The sequence below is a fragment of the Phyllostomus hastatus genome, unplaced genomic scaffold (genome assembly GCF_019186645.2).
Source record: "Phyllostomus hastatus isolate PE091 unplaced genomic scaffold, TTU_PhHast_1.1 phas_contig_86, whole genome shotgun sequence".
In the NCBI taxonomy this organism is placed as follows: domain Eukaryota; kingdom Metazoa; phylum Chordata; class Mammalia; order Chiroptera; family Phyllostomidae; genus Phyllostomus; species Phyllostomus hastatus.
The window spans coordinates 18,175,709-18,197,784 of NW_025333977.1; the positions used below are offsets into that span (position 1 = coordinate 18,175,709).

The following is a 22,076-nucleotide window of genomic DNA, read 5'->3' on the forward strand; positions in this document are numbered from 1 at the left end:
TTACAATTAGGTTGCATGTGTTGAAAGGGCAAAATATTGTCAGGAAAAGGATCTCAAAGATCTTTATTACAGTGTTGGTATGATGGATTAACAAAACTTTCATTGTCTGGAAGATTATTTCTTCTTTCCTCCTCATTTTTTTTGGACAGAAGTTTTGCTTAATTTCCTGGAGAATTAAAGAGGAATACTAGGCAAAGTTGAGCCTCTAGCTCTCCAGAAAATTAACTGGGCTGAATACTGGATTGATCTAGAGAGAAGCAAGAACCTTTCTTTACTTCTTTCCTTCCTTCCTCCCTTCTTTCCTTCCTCTCTTCCTTCCTTCCTCCCTTCCTTCCTTCCTCCCTTCCTTCCTTCCTCCCTTCCTTCACACACACACACACACACACACAATAGAAGTTGTTTATATAGAATATACGCTATAATGCAATAACATAAATATAATATAATGCAATATATGATTCCTTTATCTAATATATAATAATATTTCTATACCATCATATAAATATCTTTATATTTACAAATTATATAAGTATACAATTTGTTATATATAATTGCATAATATAAATTTTATAATATATTATATAATATATAGCTATATAATATTTAACAGTATATCTTTATATATGTACAATATGTGTGGCATATTATATAAAGGTATATATAATACATAGAATGCATATAGTTATATATTATATATAATTATATATATAATTCCTTTATATACCCCTCCTTTCCTCCTTTTTTTCTTGCATCTTTTCTTTTTTTATTAGTTCAATAAATGTATACAGATATCTTGCCTAATTTCTAAGTGTTGTTCACTAATGACAGAAGAAGTGCTTTTATAATTTTGTTTGCACCTACTTGTTTTCTAGTGTCAGTAGAGTAATTGCTATCTTTGGGAAGGAATCACATGAATCTCAGAGGGGCCTGGAGGTTTGTGGAAAGTTACAATGCATTTGCACATATGATGCCAGAGAACTTATTTTAATAAGAGGGCAGACAGCAGGGACACTAGATAAGATAATAACCCCAGACTTGAAACAAATTAGTGGGGTTTTTTTGAGTCCTCCAAATTCTATCAGTTGTGTTCTTCACAACAATTTGTTTTAGTCTGTGCCATAAAGTTGATGACAACAAGCCCAATCTTCTAGGAATAAGCCTGAGAAATTCCAAGGAAAAGTTATGAAAACTTAATTTTGTAGTAGCATATAAAAGTATTAAAATAGCTTGATTTTAAGGAAACATGAATATTACAAGGGGCTGGGGAAATCAAATGCTCTAAAAAACTATACACAACTTTAAAATATTGTAATTTTTTCCTCTAATGGGTAATTTGAGCTTATCAAATATTTCTTCTTGAATTCAAAATTATTTCCTTTTAGCCCTGGCTGGCATAGCTCAGTGGATTGAGCGCGGGCTGTGAACCAAAGTGTCACAGGTTCGATTCCCAGCCAGGGTACATGCCTGGGTTGCAGGCCATAACCCCCAGCAACCGCACATTGATGTTTCTCTCTCTCTATCTCCCTGCCTTGCCTCTCTAAAAATAAATAAATAATTTTAAAAAAATTATTTCCTTTAGAACACTATTTGCTGGAGGGAGATCCCTATATGCACCTCCATTTGACAGAAAAATTCCATGAGAGCCGAGAGTGCACCTGTTTTTACCCATGTAACCTAGCACAGTCAGTGTTCAATGGAAGGTGCTTGGTAAAAGTTTTGCCTACCAGGAAGCTTGCTGAAATGAGGAGACCATTTCATTGCAGTTGAATTCAGTGCAATGCTATTACAAAGGTACACATAGAAGTATCTCCACTTTTCAAAGAAAAGGTTTAAGTAATATGATGAACACATTGCAAACTAAAATTTTAACAATGTATATATTTGATTTTATTTTTATATTTACAAAATACCGTTTCTGGGGAAAGTAAGGTGAAACGAATGTGTCATGTTAAGTTGTATATAAGAAAAAGACACTATTTTTGAAGGAAACTTTTAGCACAACAAACAGTTTAAGTTTTACTGCAATACAAAATAAACTCCCAAATTATGCTTGATAAATTTGCCAAAGTGAGCAGCCAACCATATTCCATTTGTAATCATTAATATGGTTATCGTGGAAAATAATACTATTTGAATGGTTAACTTTACATAATTTAATTAATGGATGAAAACACTTTACCAAAGTAATGTTAAATCTATACTAACATTGAATAGATAACAGTAAATATTTGCTACTTACCATATAATATACTGTCTTATTTTTCAATATATATTCTTCTATTATGTTATATGACAAATACTTATAAATTAAAATTATCTTATATTTTTCACTATTGAACGTTTATGATGTTTCATTTAAGCCTTCAATTATTAATCATTTAAGCATCATATTTTATTAGCATGGAATTGAAAATATTTTATAATCAAAGATGTCCATTTCTTACATTGTTGCAGTTAACTTTTTTCTGGAGATTTTCCCTAGAATTTTTAGTATTTATATCATTTTTATTTTTTTTTACTCAAAGGTACATATTATGTTCTTTAAATAAACTTGAAATTTTCTTGAAGTAGTGTTCTCTAATCTCCTATTCAGCATTTTATTCTCTCTAGGAAATATGCAGAAAGGTATTCTAGCTCCTAGTTGTTCATTTTCCATAATTAGGTATATGTCATTTTCTGGACAAGATCATTCTAATCTCAGACAACTTTACTCATTACTAACTCTAGTTGTTAAAATAGACCTGTATTCAAGCTCTACTAGAATTTCAGGCGCTGGGGTTGCTTTTTCACTTGTTCTCCGAAAGAACTTTTTTATACTAGTACTGGTACTGGTCTTTATATAAGTTTTACCCAAAGATTCTCTGCTTTTGCCCACATAGTATATACCTAACATTTCCTTAATGACAGAGATTTTGTTTTACTTGAAAGTAGAAACATTTAAGTCTTCACACAAGCACCTTTTTTGTCCTGAGGACCAAAGATAACCTCTTCACTTGTGAGACAATGAGGCCTTTCTATCAGGAGATGTATTACATGATATGGCCAGTATTCTGTTGACTATTTTTGAATCTGTAATAGAATATTGAACATTTTTTCAGAAAGCAGTTTGTTATTCATTCATTGAAATTTATTAACTTCTCTATGGGCAACACACAGAGCAATGAATAGAACTGATAAAGTCCCTGATCTCAGAGGTCCATCAATTTAATCTATGGAAATAAAAAAATAAAAGTGCATTAAATATTTAAAAACTCATATGATAATATTGTCTATAAATAAAGACAAGAAGTATAGCCAAATATCTGTAAAGAGCATGTAATAACACATAACAGGCTACTGAGTCACAGAAAATTGCTGTAAGAGGAAATAGAGAAGGATTATGCCAGCAAACCTTACTTCCTGCCCTGCATCTTGGCTACAGCTTCTTGGCTCTTACCTAGAAAGAGAAATGCGAGAAGGAGGAACAGAGTGGAATTTGCAGACCCTAAATACAGCTCAGGCAATTTCTTCCGGACTCTTCTTTAGTGACAATGATGTATGTGACTTCCAAATGACTTATTAATTATAGCTAAGTCAGTCACAGGATTTCACTTCGTATATCCAAGGCAGAAGGACTACAATAAAAACTACAACAATTATTCTCTACTGAAAAATATGATTTACTAACTTGTGAATTTAAAGGCAGTGTTGCCTGAAAGCCATTTTATGCAAAAATATCTAAGGTAATGCTGAAGAATTAAAAGTGTTGTTTCCATCAAAGTGTATGCTTTTTTAAGATTAGAGCTATATAGCGTGGGCTGTGAACCAAAGTGTCGCAGGTTTGATTCCCAGTCAGGGTACATGCCTGGGTTGCAGGCCACGGCCCCCAGCAGCCGCACATTGATGTTTCTCTCTCTCTCTTATTCTCCCTCCCTTCCCTCTCTCTAAAAAAAAAATAAATAAGTAAATAAAATCTTAAAAAAAAAGATTAGAGCTATATAAATATTTCTTGATACGATCAGATATGTTTTCAGCAGTTTAAATGAACATACAATTATGAGATTTAAAATATAAATATGGAACACAATATATAAAAATAATAAATATAATTTTAAAATTAGAAATATGAAAATATCCTTAATCTGAGAAGTAAAATAAAATTTATTTTACATGTAGAGAATGGTAGTTTTATAAATATATGCAATATCCCTGCAATATATTCATTTTATGACTTAAAGTTTGTTATTTTTTTCTGACACTAGGCGCTCTAAAGCATTAATTACTTTAGGTACAATAATTTGAAAACAATTTTAGTATTAAGAAATGAGGTAGAAAAAGCATTTATTTATTAAAAATATCACTTGGTATGTGACTCTGGGCAATTCGCCTAACTCATGAATCATAGATTTATTTGTAAAATAGGGATGTAAATGCATTTTACAAAGAGTGATTGTAAAGTATACATAAAATATTTCTTCAGAGTATTCAGAACCATGATGGATCTTATTAAAATGTTAAATGAGCGCTGGCTGGTGTGGCTCAGTAGACTGAGCACCTGCCTGCAAACCAAAAGGTCACCAGTTAAGATTCCCAGTCAAGGCACATGCCTGGATTGCAGGCCAGGTCTCCAGTAAGGGGAGCTCAAAAGGCCACCACACCTTGATATTTCTCTCCCTTTCTTTCTGCTTCCCATCCCCTCTCTAAATATTAATAAATAAAATCTTTACAAAATAAAAAATAAATAAAAACATATTTATAAAAAACATTTAATGAGTGGAAGCATGGATTTGATGAGGATGACAGGGCAATAGTGAAGATTGTAGTGAACAGTCCATTCTGGCTGTCACTTGCAGGTTTTCCACAGTAACATACACATTACTGGATATGTTTTCCCAATAAAGCTGTCAGGTAGGTTTTATTAAGGAAATACAGACACAGAGGAATTAATTACCTTTGCAACTACGTGGTAAACGTGGACTTCAAAATTAAGTATATCTTCCTCTAGTGGCTATGCTCTTTCTAATCCCTAATAGCTTATTGGAAGTTTAAAGAAAAAGCAAGGCTTTTTTTGTTGTTGTTGTTCCTTTTTGGAGATGAAAGAAATATCTAGCTATTCCTATGTAAGCAAGCATTTAGATTTTCAGTTTTTAATTTAACTTATTTCAATAATTTTAGGATTGGGAAGTAATTAAAATTAAGTAGTATTTCATTTTTTAAAACTGTAATTTAAAAAATCTTCAACCCAACTCTTTCTTAAAAAAACACATTCTATCAAATATGCATTTATCAGCAGTTTATTTATCTGTACAATATTGAGAATAATATCCATGAGATAGCTTTTAATTTAAATATGTATTTATTTTTATGTTGTGTCTCTTTTGCTACTACCATTATTTTCTCTTGTATTGTTAGCCTGCTCTTGTGTACGTAGTTTGAAAAAAATATTTTAGGTATATTTTTCCTTCCTACATTATAAATTAGTCATCCTCTATCTAAAGGGAAGTAAGAGGAGTAGAAAACATTGGTGATGAGGAGACACATCTAATTAAGGGTCATACCAAATGCATTTGCAAGACTTTTGAAAATTGCACTTGCCTCCCTAGAAATTTTTGATAAAGATACCCGCCTTATATTTTACCTTTAAAATCCCTGTCATTGTGACCAGAAGCAGGTAAGATCTCACTATTCAAATGATTGTAATAAATTTAAAAAAAACTGTCACTTAGATTCTAGTATCCCAAGGCATCACTTTAACTCAAATTTTCTTCTGCTTCTATCCTCTTCCTTGACAAACTTATCCAGTCTCAGTTTTAATTATCTTTATATGTGGGGACTCACATATCCCCAAATTTCTCTGATCAGCAACACCTTGCTCAACTTACAACAGTAATACTTCACATTTTTCTTACCAAGTCATGATTTTTTCATTTAGTTAATAAAATGGAGATAAAAACTCAAATAGTTAATAATTTTTATTTCTTATTTTTGAGATATATATTACAGAACAACAACAAAAAGTTTCATTAGGTTCCTCACTTTAATTTCTTCAACTTTCTAGCATCTGGGATATTTTTGGAAGTTTAGAAAAAAATTCTGCAGACTGATGTACTTTACAGTTAAATTATAATATTTGTTTATTTTGATATTATATGATATTCTTTTCTGTTTCTTTTTTTGCTGCAATCTCTCATAATAAAGATCATTTTTAAAGTAAGTAATATTTTCTAGAAGATTGTTTGCCCAATAAGTTTCCTTAGGAAATATAGCTGAATTTCTCCCTATCTAAAACACAATCATATTTAACACATTTGGAAAAATTTATAGTTGTTTTTAAAAAGGTATCACTGCACAGTACACTGAGATATTCATGTAAAAGTTATTGCAATCAGAATGAAGAAATTTTATTATTAGAAATTTTATTGTAAGCAGTATATTACTTATAGTAATATTACTGTGGTTACAATTTTGTTGATTTAAATTTCACTAAAAAAACTAACTACCAAATATGGTCCTGCTCATTTTAAATAATGTCAAGTATTTTGACACCAGCTATTGAAAAAGGAGTGATGGATATGTTAGATACTGTTTATGAATTCATGTATGTAAATAAAAAATCAATTAAAAAAATTGGACTTGTCACATACATACTTATTCTATATATCAGTTATAGACATCATTAGGAAACTAACAATTTGCATAAATTTTTAGTCATTTTTATGTTTAATTATTATTTTATAAGGGGTACTTTATAAGGGGTATTATTTTATAAGGGATATTTTATAAACAAATGCTACATAATTTGTTATGATAAGATTGTCTTTAAGAAATATCTCCTTTTTTAATGATATTAATTTGTTCTTCTTTTATAATCTTAATTGCTAAAACTTTAGAAGACTTAATCTGATTAGCATTTAGACTGATATGTATATATTTCTAAAATGCTATTCATATCAATAAAACAGAGGCATATACTATAAAAATGCTGAATATAGTCTTATCTATGGGCAAGTTATGAAAGTGAAGTGTAGGAAAAAATCTATCATCAATTATAGAGTGATATAATTAGAGTTATTTACTCCTTTTGATTTTGTACATTATTAACTTTCAACAATGAGAAAGCTACATTTTTTCCTTATACTGTACATTTAAAAGTAAACAATGCATTTGTATTCCTTAAGTAATTATGAGATGATTTCCTGTTATGATAAATGGATGTGCATAATAGTATGATATTTATCTTGTGAATGACAAAACAATGATACACTTTTATTTTTCTATAGTGTAAACATGTTTCACCTTAATTTTATGGAGGTTATTTGCAGGTTTGGGTAGGTGACATAAAGCCAACATGAGTGAAAATATTAAAGTCTAGGTTCAAAAAATAGCTAAATCCAATTTCCAGGCAGTTTTAATTTTTAAAAATTTATGAAATATTCAACTTTTATGTCAAGACTACACTAATATTCAATTTGAATGTTTTTAAAAAGATTTTTTATTGATATTTAGAGAGAGGGGAAGGGAAAAAGAAAAAAGAGAGAGAAACATTCAGTCCTTTGCCTCTCACACACCCCCACTGGGGATCGGGCCTGCAACCCAGGCATGTGCCCTGATATAGAATCCAACCCACAGCATTTCATTGTGCAGGGCCATGCCCAACCCACTGAGCCACACCAGACAGGACCTTAATGTGAATGTCTGTGTGTCTCCTCTGTGACATAATGAATACAGCTTAAATACTTAAAGAACACTTTTATTTTTAAAATGTTATGTAACAAAAAGCTAAGATGCATAGAGTTTAAAGATTTTTTACATTAAATATTCTTTAAAAGATGTTACTTCCAATTATGTATGTGCCTGTGTCATCTCACATGTGTAGCTATTTTGACCCATTGCTTATATTTAAAATCAGTTTATCAGTGGCACATAAGGCAAATGTTTGTTAGGTGTTTTCCTCTCTAAATATCTCACACATTTTAAAATACATTTTTTTTGTAATCCAAGGGTAGTGTACTTTCATATTACAGTACTTCCTTAGATAAAGTACATAATATAATACTGTAGAGAGTATACAGTTCTCCAAAAAAAGGTAGCATGGTTATTATGATTATTAAATTTATAACAGTAGAAGTTGACTTTAAGCATGTGTACTAGGACATGGCCACTCTTTAAATTTCCTTAACTGTCAAACTTTTAAAAAAGTATCATCAAGCTAAGTATTATTTTATTATCATCACATTGAAAATTGCCACTATTTCTTTGATCTTTCATGGAGGTCAGTAGAGTTTTACACATCTTAAAATTTTGTATGTTTATGATTTCTAGTAATATTTAAATTATCATTGTTAATCATGGTTGCTGTGTGATAGACATTGTGTTAATTGATTTAAATGCATTCTTTATTTTCACTCCAGTTATAGAAGTTGAGATTTATTGGGAGACACTAATAGCATGTTTTAGGTAGGCTAAATTGTTGCTTACTGAATTTTTTAAAATATATATCTAACAGGAAGAATTAGTTTTAGTATCTACAGTTATACTCAATACAAGCTACAGATAATTTATTTCTATGTTGTGATTTTCCAGCAGAAGATTCAAATTCACAGAGAAAATGTCTGTGAAAGTTATCCGTATTGTCTCTACTAAGCAGATTATGTCCACTTAAAATATCTTTATATGTGCTCTATATAGTGTCCTGGAAGAGTGTTTATTTCTAGTACATACCCTTCCTCCATCTGTGTGGTTAAGGTGTGTTTTAAGGGATTCACTACAGACCTCACATAGCTTTATCATTTTATACATGTGTTCCCATTCTGCCCTTGAGTGTGTTCCTTTGTTATCAGTTTTCCACTTGAGGGAAGGCCATGTCACTGGGGCAGCAATCATCACTGGTCAAATTGCCCCTGAGAGTAAGGATGCATGGTGCCATCTGCTCTGCTCCAGTGCCCACCCGGAGAACCGAGTTCTTCCATTTGAAATGAGTAGTAACTTGTTAAATACTGGTTTCCTTGTCGGTATTTGAGGCAAGCTGTTACTCCTTTTATCTCTTAAAAATGTTTTTTTGTTCTTTAGTATACCATAAAATGAAGAACTGGCATGGTTATTTTGTCTTATATGACAAACTGTGACAAGATCAAAGGATAAAATGGAGGGGGAATTTCTGGAAGAATATAACTATCTGAGGCAAGGTTAATACATGAAAATATGCAGTTAGTGATAGTTTCCCCCCCTTTTTTTTTTACAATTTACTTGTTATAAGTCAACTTTACTGAAATTTATTTCACAACAATTATCGAATGAAGATGCTGCAGAACACTATCAATAACTAAGATAAATACGATTATTCTTTTATTTTTTAAATCAGCCATGGAAAAAGCAGCTATGTTAAATTTTAATTAGTAGACCATAACATAAAAACAAAAGCAATGAAACAATTTTGCTCAAAAAGTGGATCACTCAAACTGCATAAATACAATTATTTTTATATTTAATAACTATGTATTAAGTGCACATTTAATAGTATACCTCGTATGTGCAAAAAGTAGTCCTCAAGTGCTATTATTTTTACTGTAGCATAGTCATTTTATTTTATCAAATTCATTTTTCTACATTGCATATTTCCCTGAATGCTAAAAGACACATAAAAGACACTATATAGTATGTTAACATGGTCTCTGGGTCAATATTTTGTCACTATTTTTACTGGTTCACATATCAGAGGTTCTTCCCCAAGCTGATTGCCTTGTTGTTGTTAGTCTTGGACCTCTGGGTCTGTTGTAAAGTTGCTTGCTTCCTGCCTTAGCTCTCAGAAAACTGCTGCTTCTGATTTGTCTCTCGTCTTTTTTTTTTTTTTCAGAACACCAGGTTGTTTTTTGTTTTTTGTTTTTTAATTCAATTACAGTTGACATTCAATATTACATTAGTTTTAGGTATACATCATGGTTATACATTTATATAACTTATGGAGTGATCTCCCAATAAATTGTCTCTCATCTCAAAAAATAAAATAGTTCTCTAAAATTTAGGGCGCATTACAAGTCAATAGGGTCCAGATGTTAAAATACAGCCCTGTATGTGGAATAAATACAGGGGTGGGTAAAAGCAGGTGTAGAGGTGTGAGTATGGAAAACATAGTTTATTCCTGTAGTATGACTCGGTTATTATAATATTTATCATTATTATTAATCTACTTTTGTTCCAACCCTGTATCAAATAAATGTTTCATGATAAATTGTTTTGGTGTTCAAAATATTTGGGTGCTGTTATTTTCCCCATTGTTTCTTATCTTTTGATTCCCTTAGTTTGTTCTCCACAAAATCCAAGTTATAAACAGTCTCACTTCTAAGAGCTTTCACTGTATTTAGATGCACTGTTTTCTTAAAAGAAAATAAATAATGTAATAAAATTAGGTGGGTGATTATGATGCTGACGCAAAACCAAATTAGTCACATTAATCACTGTACCTTTCCCATCAGCATAGAAACATGTGATATCTCCCACATAAAAGCAAAAACAAAAAAAACCTCACTCCCTCCCTTGTCCCCACATACCTTGATTTGATTTCCTCGCTCCACTTCAGAGTAAAGTTCTTTGTGAAAGTTGTTTCAAGTTGCAATTCTAATTATTCTCCTCCTGTTCTTCCTGGAATCTTCATTAAAGTTTTTGTTCCTACAAATCCTTCAAAACATCACATATTTCTGCTACAAATAGCATTCACATTTCCAACCCCACAGACCTTTATATAGAATTCCATGTAGTTTTCATTTTATTCATTCTATGTTTGATAGATATATTAGCGCCCTCCTTGAAATGCTTTCTTCATTTGATCTTGGGGAGATATTTTGTTCTCCTAGCTGCCCTTCCAACACATTGGCTATCATTCTCCCTGCTGTCATTCTCTCAGGTGGCTCTTCCTCCACCTGACCTCTAGTCATGGAGTACTCAGACATCTGCTCTGTATGCCACCGCCATAAATGACAGAATCCTGTCTCATGGCTTTAAATGTATCTCTAGCTCCTACCACTCTCTTGATTTCCAGACTTCAGTGTGCAAATAGCTATTTTGTTGCTCCAAGTGTCCGCAAATAAGCGACTTAAATTTAAAATGCAATTGTGACTACACAATCCCAACTATACACTCCCGTAGTCATTCTTCTTTCAGGAAATGGTACCCCTTCATCTGGTAAGTCAGGTCAAAATCCAGGAAGCATCCTCGTCTCCACTTACTCTCTCATATCGCATATCCAACCTATGGGTAAATATTGCCACATCTTCTTTCAAACCATATCCTGAATCTGGCCATTTCTTTCCACTTAAACCAAATCCAAGACGCAATCTTTTCTCACCTACATTTTTATATGGCCTCCTAGCCTTCCTGTTTCACCCTTATTTACCTATTGCTCAGAGAGATGCTTGCAAAAGTTTAGTATAATTATAAAATTTAGTATCATTAACACAACTGCCCCAAATCTTCTGTGGCTTACTGTTTCATTTAAAGTAGATTCCGAGGACTTATCTAAGCTTCAAATCTCATATACATATTGGTCTTCTATGCCTCTCTGACTTTACATTCCACCACTTACTACTCACGTATTCTAGCTTTCTTGTTCTTTCAACATCTTAGAAACTTCAGTCATAGGCATGTCCTCACTGCTCTCTCTTCTGAGAAAACTTCTCCAAGATATTCCCATGATAACTTTCTCCTAGATATCCACATGATTCCACTCATATCATGCTCTATGCTTCTAACTATGTTTAGTAATTTTAGAGTTGGTCATTATGAAATATATTATATGTTTATTTTTGTCTTTTTCCTTCTATTAGATTGTAAGGCCCTGTGAAGTAGAAATTTTCTCTGTGCTTTTCTTCCCAATATTTTTTTTGTTCTTTTTAACCTTTTTTTCCTGCATATTTTTCATTGTTGCTATATCCCCATTACCGAGGTAATGCTTGATGCATATAGACTTTCAAATATATTTGTTGAATGACTAAATATAAACAAATCACCATGATACATGATACATCTGCATACAAAAATTTTTAATTTGTGATTAGCAAGTGCCCTATAAAAATATAAATTCTTATTTTAAGGAGATTGATAAAATGTGTAATTCTGCGTACTTCCAGAAATATTACCAAACCAGCAAAACCATAACTGACATTATGGATTTTAAGTAAAACATGAAATTTAACATGTGACAACATTGTTTATTGGTTATTTTGTTTAAAATGGATTATCAGAAAATGTACTTTAATTAATATTTTAACACTAATAAAATAAACATTATTTTGATGTCAATCCTTTCAAACTGATACACCAAAAATAATTCAATTTAATATATATAAGGTAAAGAGTCACTTACTTTTGCATAACAGTGGTCTATTAGCAAGTAAATATTAACATTTCATTTATGATAAATCTGTTAGTCACCCAAACAGGTTAGCAGTAACTATTATAATAATAGGAAGAAGCCCAGGAAGTGTATTAACACATAGAAAATAAAAAGAAAATGCAGCCATGCTTCCCAGCACTCTGACCTTAAGTGTTACTGAGTGGGACGGCAAATGTGAGCAAGGATAATTTCTTGGGACACCTTCAATCTAGCCAAACACATTTTAGTTATTTTTGATGATGAAAAAGTAGAAACCAGATATCAGTTATACAGTAAAAATATTTAAAGTCATTACATTACATTCTTTGTCATTTGAAGTTATTATTTTGTATTTGAAAAGTTGTTTAAAGTATTACATATTTTGTATCTCACAAGTTTTGTTAAGTATTATATTCATATTATATTTTTATTATACTATTTATATGTATATATTACATTTATATTATAAACTTAATTGCAAATGATTAATTAATTCTGATGTGAGACTGAAGTTAAGATTTACAAATATGATACTTTTTTCAAATATGGAACATACTTGGGAAAATATGGAGAACAAATCACATTACTTCCAAGTATATGGATCCTATAGAGATGATTTTTCATGTTTTAATGAGCTCCCTTATAGTGCAAAAGCATTACTTTTCCCCTGTTCCCTATGGTAGATAGAGTATTTTCAAACACTTAGTCAAACGTATTTTACTTTTATAGCTCTTTTTACAGATGTAGCCCTTTGGGGATCTGATTCTTCCACCTCATTCCACAGTCATTGACCGTGAAATATTGCTGCACTCCTAAATGGCTTTGTAAGTGATCTTATGTACACTTTAAATTGTTTCATGATGTAATCCTTCCTTTTCAAATAAGTTACATGAATGAATATACTTTTTTTCCCACCTGCATATGTATTTTACCTGGTAAACTTGAAGTACTTTAGCAGGAAGGCTGCAGCTAATGTTTACAGTTTTATTTCTTGAAAAAGAATCCCTTACCTAAGTCCTTAGCAGGGATAAAATGACTTGAAATAACAGAACATTAATGCCATCATGATAGCAAATAAAATAAATCCAAGGGGGTTTGAACCCTTGCCCTTTTGCAAAGCCATCAAAATGTTCCAGTTAGGTTAATTATGATAATGTACCACAATAATTATAGAATCAGAGGGTAAGGATTTTTTCTTTACTCTGGAAACCACATGAGCTATTAGCTGTCAGAAAATCTAATTATATGCCTGATAATAATTGGACTAGATGGCCAGATGACAGACTTTCACAAACTTAAACTTGTCTCTATGTCATGATGTCTAATTTTAGCCTTTTCTCTGTCCTTAATTCTGTAACATTAACCAGGCAGGTATCAGCATGCTAACATGTGAAAATTATAAGTTTGCAACCAAATGCATTTCCTAAGCATATTTAATGAATGCTTTCAATAATTCACAGTGAAAGCGGCCTGGTAAATGGATAATACAAGGAAATGAAAGTTAATAGCCTTGAGTCATAGTTAATCTTTGTTCTGTCCCTTATTTGATCCAATTCTCTTTTTTCTACAACCACACTTTTCTCATCTGAAAAAATGCTTGATAGTGTCATCATTTCAGCATGTTTTATTCTAATTCTTGTATTCCATACCTCATTGGTGTAATGGTAGCATTCATGTTAATACACTAAATTTAACGACTATCTTTTTGCTATATTTTAAAAAATGTGTTGTCATGATATCCTAGAATATTATTTCAATATAATATTGAAAGGTATAATAACTGAATAAATTCAAATGTAACTTTAAAATTAATTTCTCAGTGAAGGGATTTGCATAAAATCCATGTACGGAGTACATACGCATGCTAACTTCCTATACGGACATTCAGAATAAGGGAGTGCTGAGTCTCCACTTTTGCTTGTTACTTTCCCTCAGTTTTTCTATTACTTTTAGAAGCATAAAACAATGCCAGGTATGAGTAATCAAGAAGTACATGAAGAAAACACAAATATACCCATTTGAAAAATAAGTAGGATTAAAATATTGTGTTTTAAATTGCTTTATTTTTCTGTCATATATAAGTAAGTAAGCTGGGAACATATCTACTAAACACTATACATTATTAGGGCAACTTCACATTATACACATTCAGTATGTTATTATTCAGTGCATTTCTAGTAGTAAATGCAGCTATAGTAATGCACATGAAACACCCATCCCTCTGTGTGTGTGTGTGTGTGTGTGTGTGTGTGTGTGTGTGTGTCTCCTAAACAATTCAAATCACAAAGTGCATTGCTCTAGGAATCTGGAAAATCTGTAACTTTAATGATTACAATTATAATTTAGTACACAGAAAAGTCCTTACTTTTATATTATCTCAATTTTTTTCAAATATCTTGTGAACTAAGAAATTAGGACATTGCATTTAATTTAACCACACCTAGTTTCTAGCACAAAAATCAAAAATTGCTCTCATTTTTAAGTAGATTATTGAACTATGAGAATGACAGTTTAATTATATACTTTTATTTCTATTTAGTAAATCATACCTTCTGTGATAAATTTCCTTGCAGTATAAAGGAGTAAACAATAAATAAAATATATGAGAATAGCAGCAGTCATGATGGTGTAAAGATACTTACAACTACTTTAATTGTTGTTTTTCAGGATATCAAAATCGGATAAAATAAAAGTGACTTGTGCCATAACATTTATTTCTAGCAAAAACTTGTTAGGAAACATTAGTCATTTCAGAGGTGCTCTAAATAAATTAATTATCACCAAAAAATGAAAAGGAGAAGAAGAAGAACCAGAAGCATGTTAACTGGCTCAATTTTTCAGTTTACCTTTATTTGTTTGAAAACTTAATTGATCGATTAACATTAAACCAAAAATTGTACATTTTTGGAGTGGAACCCAAGTTTAATGTTAGGTAAAAATAGATTAAAGTAGTTTGTGCTTGGTAGAGGAAAAATTTAATTTTTTCATAGAAAAGAGAAATACAATCCCCTGTCAATAATAAGTCATATTTCAATATGTCTCTATGGGAGGTATATTTATATCCCCATTTTGCAGGTTAAGAAAACAGTAAGAAATTTTACATAACATGCCTCAGTTTATGTATACATGGGATCTGTAGAAAGGTTAACACTGGACACATCAGGGCAATCACATATGACAGGGAAGACTGCATTGCTACTCAGGGAAAGGCTGCCCTTGAGTTAATCCAGGAGAGAAGCTCTGAATATAATACCAGAGAGGATATAATAAACAAAAGTGTTTCACTACAACAGTAGGAGGCAATTAGAAGGATACTGGAATAATGATCTTCTTCTGTTGTAATTGTATTTGGTCTTATTTTCCTTCTTTAGCTCTTCTGGTTTTGCTGATAAACCAAGTCTGATTCACCAATTTCCTGTATCACTGGGATAGTGTTGAAAGGATGTTATTAGGTGATGCTTAATTTAATTTTTTGGTCACCAAGTTATTGCTTGGATGAATAATTGATGGATATATGGTATACTGACATTTCAACATATACTATTACCATATGTTAGATATAATGCATATATGGACCTCTGTGCTATTTGTGTAAGATTTTAAGTTCATTCTTAGAGATGGAATTGAGGTTAAAGTAGGAGCAATCAATATATATGGATGGTAATTCCAGTTAGCAAAAGCCTACTTATGCCTCTGTTTTGTAACTAATAAACACTGCAACTAAAGATACTGAATTTGAACAACATAATGTTACCACAGAAAGTGTTTTCTTTATTTTTGTCAAAGACTCAAATTATAAATGTTTTATATATGCTTTGGAAATTAATTCAATATTTTAAAGTAACTGAAAAAATCAGTTCTTATAACTGAATGAGAAATGAAAGGTTAAGTTTCCCTTAAAATACAAATCTGAGAGAGGCTGGGCTTTTATCTTTGTCTATAGTGGAGTGACTGAAAGTGGATTAGCATTCCCAACATGAATAATTATAATACTTGGACAACAACAGAAACAAGGCAATTGGTTTCAGGAATTTGATATTAGATGGTGCAGGAATTTGATGATTGAAACCAGGGGAACTTCTAGGTGACTCCATGTTTAGTGTGGCTACTTATGAGGATAATTCCTTGTCCAACATGCAGGATGCTTCAGCCACAGCAGAGTACAGTACCTCCACTGAGGTTAAGACACAGAAATAAGACGTATGGAATATGGAAGAAGCTAGGGTCTGTAAAGGCAGAGCTCCAGAAAGAAGAGAACTAGGCAAAGGGGTGAACTAGAATTCTCTGCAGGGGTTCCCTGTAGATCTTTGGCTGAGATCTAAGCCAAATATATATTCACACATACACATATACGTATATACATATATACATACATATACATATATATAACTGACAAATTTTGTTTACATCTTATTAATACCTCATTAATACTCAGTGTTCAGCTGAATGAAAGCTCATACCTCATGAGTAAGGAATATAATGGGACTGAGTCTATACACAACCTAACAGATTCTTAAACCAATGACCTGCAATATCCTCAGTGAAGACAGACTTTTGAGTTTGAATGGGCCAAATTGGAGGGCTATAAAATATGTTGGATGTTCCATGGATCCACTCTAACAAAATATAAAACTAAGCCTATTATACATATGAGACCAATTCAAGTGCATACACATCCTTTAATTTAAGTGCCTGATAAAATAAAACATATTTTTCAGTGGAAGCATACATTCTTCAGAGGAGGATAAAATAATAGAGAATTTCTACTGCATATCATTCACAAAGTTTAGCACAAATTTGAAAATTATTAGATATGCAAAGAAATAGGAAAATAACAACTAAACTCATGAACCAGATATTAGATGAACAGACAAAACCTTGAAATTATTTTTGATATGTTTACGAACTTAAAGAACAATGCCTTCTAACATAGGAAAGAAAGAGGAATCTTTAGCAAAGAAATGAAACTACTAAAAAAATGAAATTTTAGATCTGAAAATTTAAATAAGTGAAATAAAAAAGAATTCAATCGATGGGTTCAACTACAAATTGGAGAACATAGAAGAATCAGTAAACTTGCAGGAAAATCAATAAAAATAACCATTTGAAAAGTAGAAGCAAAACTGAAGAAAAGGGAAGAGGACTTTAGTGACCTGTGGAATAAAATTAAGCAGCTTAGAATACGTATAATTGGAGGTTTGGGAGAAGATTTAAGTGTGAATGATGCAGAAAGAATATTTGATGAAATACTGACCCAAAATATCTCAAATATGACATTACAATTAACAGGAAGTATCTTAGAGAACCCCAGAACCCCCCAAAATACAAAGAAATCATACTTCATAACATTATGAACAAATAATTGAATATCAGAGATGAAGAGAAAACTTTGAAATTAACTTTGGGGTAGGGAGGGAGAGGTTTTGTATGAAGAGTATAATTATAAAAATAAATGCATGCTTCAAACCAGAACTGAAAAATCAAGAAGGCAATGGAACACACTTTTACACTGATGAAAGAAAATTTTTTTTAAAGATCAACTCACAAAACCCAAAATTTTATATTCTTAAAAAATATCGCTCAATTTTGGTAAATTCAAGATATTTTTATATAAAACAAAGCTGACAGGATTGTAATGAGCCAACCTGGACAATGAGAAATCCTAAAAATGTTCTTTGGCATTAAGAAAAATGATACCAGATGAAAACTAGAATCCACAGGTAAAAATCAAGAACACTGGAAATGGTAAATATGTAAGTAAATGTAGAAGACTATTTTTCTGTTTTCATTTCTGCAGTTACTGATTGTTTAAAGTAAATAATATTTAAGAGAGATTTTATATTAATGCATTGCCTAAATGTATGAGAACAATATAAAAATATGGAGAAGAATGCATGGTATACTATTAATGGCTTACATTTGTGAAGTAGTAAGAGTAAAATAAGAAATGGGAAGCAAGAATTGTGAAGAAAGTGGGTAATGTCTGTTGCAAAGTTAAAAGTGGTTCAATATTAACTCTAAGTAGACTGCGTTATGTTAAATAAATGATTATTGGTACTAAAGCAACTACCAGAAAAAAGCAAAGGGGAACAAAACATTTATATAAAATGAAAATAAATTTAAAAATTTAATTAATGCAAAAATAAAGCTCTAGAGCACAATAGAAACAATGAATTAAAAACAAAATAAAGCAAGGTTTTTTGCTTTGCCAGACTAAAATAAGCCAGACAGAGAAGGACAAATACCATATGTAGAATCTAAAAAAACAAATAAATGAATAAAATAGAAATAGACTCATAGGTTCAGAGAACAAACTGATGGCAGTTAGAGGGGAGGAGTGCTGGGAAACAGGTTAAAAAAGATGATGGGATTAAGATGTGCTGATTGCTAGTTATAAAAGAAGCATGGGGATACAAAGTACAGAATAAGGAATACAGTTAGCAAGACTGTTATAACTATGGTGCCAGGTGGGTGCTTGTATTACTAGAGGGAACACTTTGTAACCTATGTGAATGTCTATCTACTGCACTGGATATCTGAAACTAATACAAAAAAGTGTTGAATGTAAACTGTAATTCATAAATAAAATTAAAAAACCAAAAATATAACAAGGTGATATGCTTAAAGAAAACCATATTGATAACTACATTAAATGTTAATGGATTAATTATACCAACTCTAAGGAAGGTTAAAAAAACAGGTGGGTTAGATGAAAAGATGGAACAAAATGCATTATGTAAACACAACAGGGGAAACTTTATGCTTCTATCAGTATCAGACAAAGCCAATTTCAGAACAAAGAGAGACATTTCATTGTGATAAAACAGTCAATTAGGAATATGTAATCTTTTAAATGTGCATCTAATCGAAAGCATTAATTTAAGTTGTAAAAGGAAAGAAAGCAGAGATAAATGGAGAAATAAATGGAACCACAATTATAGTTGAAGATATTAATACCTATTTTTCCAAAATTTGAAACAAGTAGACAACAAAAAGAAAGAATATCACAAGACCTGGTGGGGTGCAAATGGAGACAATTGTACTTGAATAACAATAAAAAAAAAGAAGAAGGAAATAAAGTTCCAGACAAAATAATTCAATAAATAATCAGTTTTAAAATAAAAAAGAAGACCTGAGAACCATGAATTAGTTATTTACAAACACACCAATACACCACGTTGAATAACTGAAGAATGCACATTTTTTCCAAGAGCACAAAAAATAATCACCCATATTGATCATATATTAGGTAATGAAATAATTCTCAATATATTTCAAAAGGGAAATCTTACAGAGTATAGTCCCTTACTAGAAGCAGGTTAAATTAGAAATCCATAAGAAGATATCTAAAAATTTTACCAATATTTGCAAGTTAAATAACAGACTACTAAATAACTCAATGACACAGTAAAAAATCAGAAAGAAAAATTTAACATTATTTTGAATCTAATTGTAATGAAATATACAGTGTATGCCTGACATTTTTTTAAGAAGGAGAAGCATTTATTAACACATTCTATAAACCACAATCTTGAATCTTTCTGAAAGATAACTATAACTCCTAGTTCTACTTTTACCTTTCTTAATGTATCTTTTTGGAAAATGTGGAAGTACATATCTGCAATTTTTCAATATTCTTATTATTGCCATTTGGAATGACTAATTCTTTGTAATGGGGAGTGTCCTGTGCATACCAGGAAGTTCAACAGCTTCTCAGGCCTTTATTTACCGCATTTCCAATGGTGACACTTAAAAATAGCTCCAGATGTTATTACCTGGATTGAGAATCAGAGGTAGGTTTCCAACCCAAACACTTACCAACTGTTTTCATTGGCGCCTACTTAAATATTCTAAGCTTCTATATTTGTTCACAAGTTTGCTTTGAAAAAGGATAATTCCCATCAGAAGATTAACATTGTGTTTGTCATAGTGTCAACTCTTAACAAATATGAAATATCTCTGTTCAGCTGTGTAATCATTGACTTTACAGCAACCCATCAACTAAAATGATATCTTGTTATCACTAAACTACTTAAAAAGTTTAATTTAATCTTTTGGTTTATAGTTTTATGTATATGAATTTATCATTATAATTAAAATGTGTCAACCCTCATTTATTTACCATTAACATATGTTAAGCATAGAAATAGATTAAGATTGAACAATCTGTTCTATTAGGTATTACAGATTCTATTGCTTGATCTGTCACTAGCCAGTGCCATAAACAAGATATTTACCGCATCTGACTCTCAGTGTTCTCCATTGTGACATGAGAAAACATGAATTTCTTGTTCATTTCAACATGCAAAATACAAAATGTTTTAAAATTATAGGCATCGATAATTTTAAGAAATATTTCTCATTAAATTGATTATAATCTCTAGAGTTGTAAGAAGTAAAAACTAATTTGACTAATTTAATATGAATATAACCTTTAGGAAAAGAACAGAATAAGATATAAGTAATTCTAATTCAGCTCTAGCAACAAGATAACTCTTAAGCAGACATTTAAATTAATGTTAAAAAGACGCAAGATATTGCACAATTTCAAATAATACAATAATCCGTGTATCTTATAAAATTATATTTTTACTCATGCTAGCTTACAGATTCTCATTCAATCATTAACTAAATATTTGTTATGTATATATACCCAAGTCACTACTTTAATGAGTATCCGATATTACCACAATTTTTCTTTCAAGAAGCAAGTTTAGTGTAGTCGAGGAGGCTCAGGATACAATAAAAGATAGTGTAAGGACTAGGAACAGTCAATAACTTCTGTGAGAGCAAAAAGGTTGTCTGAAGCAATTAAAACTCTAAGAATTATCAATACACTTGATGAAACACATTAGTTGTTGAGGACCTTAAAAAATAGCAAGACTTCTATTACTAAAAAGAAGAGGGTAATTGTCCTAAACAGGGCACAGAGCAAGAACAAGGTAAAGCCTGAAATCTTTGATACCCATGATGTAACTGCCCTAACAAGCAGCCAGGCCCTGTTGAGAAATATGATTGGCAACAAGATTAGAGAGACTTTTTAATGCCAGGTGGAAGAAGTTTAGCTTTATGCACAATGAGTTAGTATCAACATTTTTTAAGAATTATATCACAAAAAGCACTTTGTAGAAAGATACACAGAGTAACATGGATTACAATAATTTTCAAGTGGGAGTAGGAAAAGAAAACCAGAAAATAGTAATACCACTATCAACATTCTTTTTAATTATAAAAGGCAGTATGACTGATTGGATTAATGTATTGACTATTTGGTGATTTTCAATAAGTACTCCTTTTAAAAAGCGATGCCCACATTTCTATTTTTTTATTATTCTAAATGACACAAGTTATTCCAATGTATACCATAAAATTCGTTTTTGGTTTACAAAGGCAGTTTTTTAAAAGTCTTATTTTCTATATATAGAAAATATACAAATTAAAGTATATATTCGAGCAGATTATTTTTTCTGACTCTTGTTTTAAAGATTTTATTTATTTACTTTTAGAGAGAGGGGAAGGGAAGGAGAAAGAGGGGGAGAGAAACATGTGCGAGGCTGATCAGTTACCCCTCACGCACCCAGAACTGGGGACCTGGCTTGAAACCCAAGCATGCGCCCTGACTGGGAATCCAACCTGTAACCTTCCAGTTCACAGGCCGATGCTCAGTCCACTGAGCCACACCACCCAGAGCTGACTCTTGAGGATATATTATACTATTTTTAATGTATGA

General features: G+C 31.3%; 1 protein-coding gene across 6 annotated transcripts in view; it reads right to left on the reverse strand.

Moving 5' to 3' along the window:
• BCHE (butyrylcholinesterase) overlaps positions 1-22,076 on the reverse strand; it is a 74,397-nt gene that overhangs the window by 43,554 nt on the left and 8,767 nt on the right. Inside the window, exon 3 of one of the 6 annotated variants that reach the window (XM_045851964.1) lies at positions 14,647-15,769. The exons of the other annotated variants lie outside the window; for them this stretch is intronic. Within the exon in view, the coding sequence (XP_045707920.1) occupies positions 15,751-15,769 (19 nt within the window). The 3' untranslated portion in view covers positions 14,647-15,750. Of the gene's footprint in view, positions 1-14,646; positions 15,770-22,076 lie in introns of those variants that run through there. 6 annotated transcript variants of the gene reach the window in all.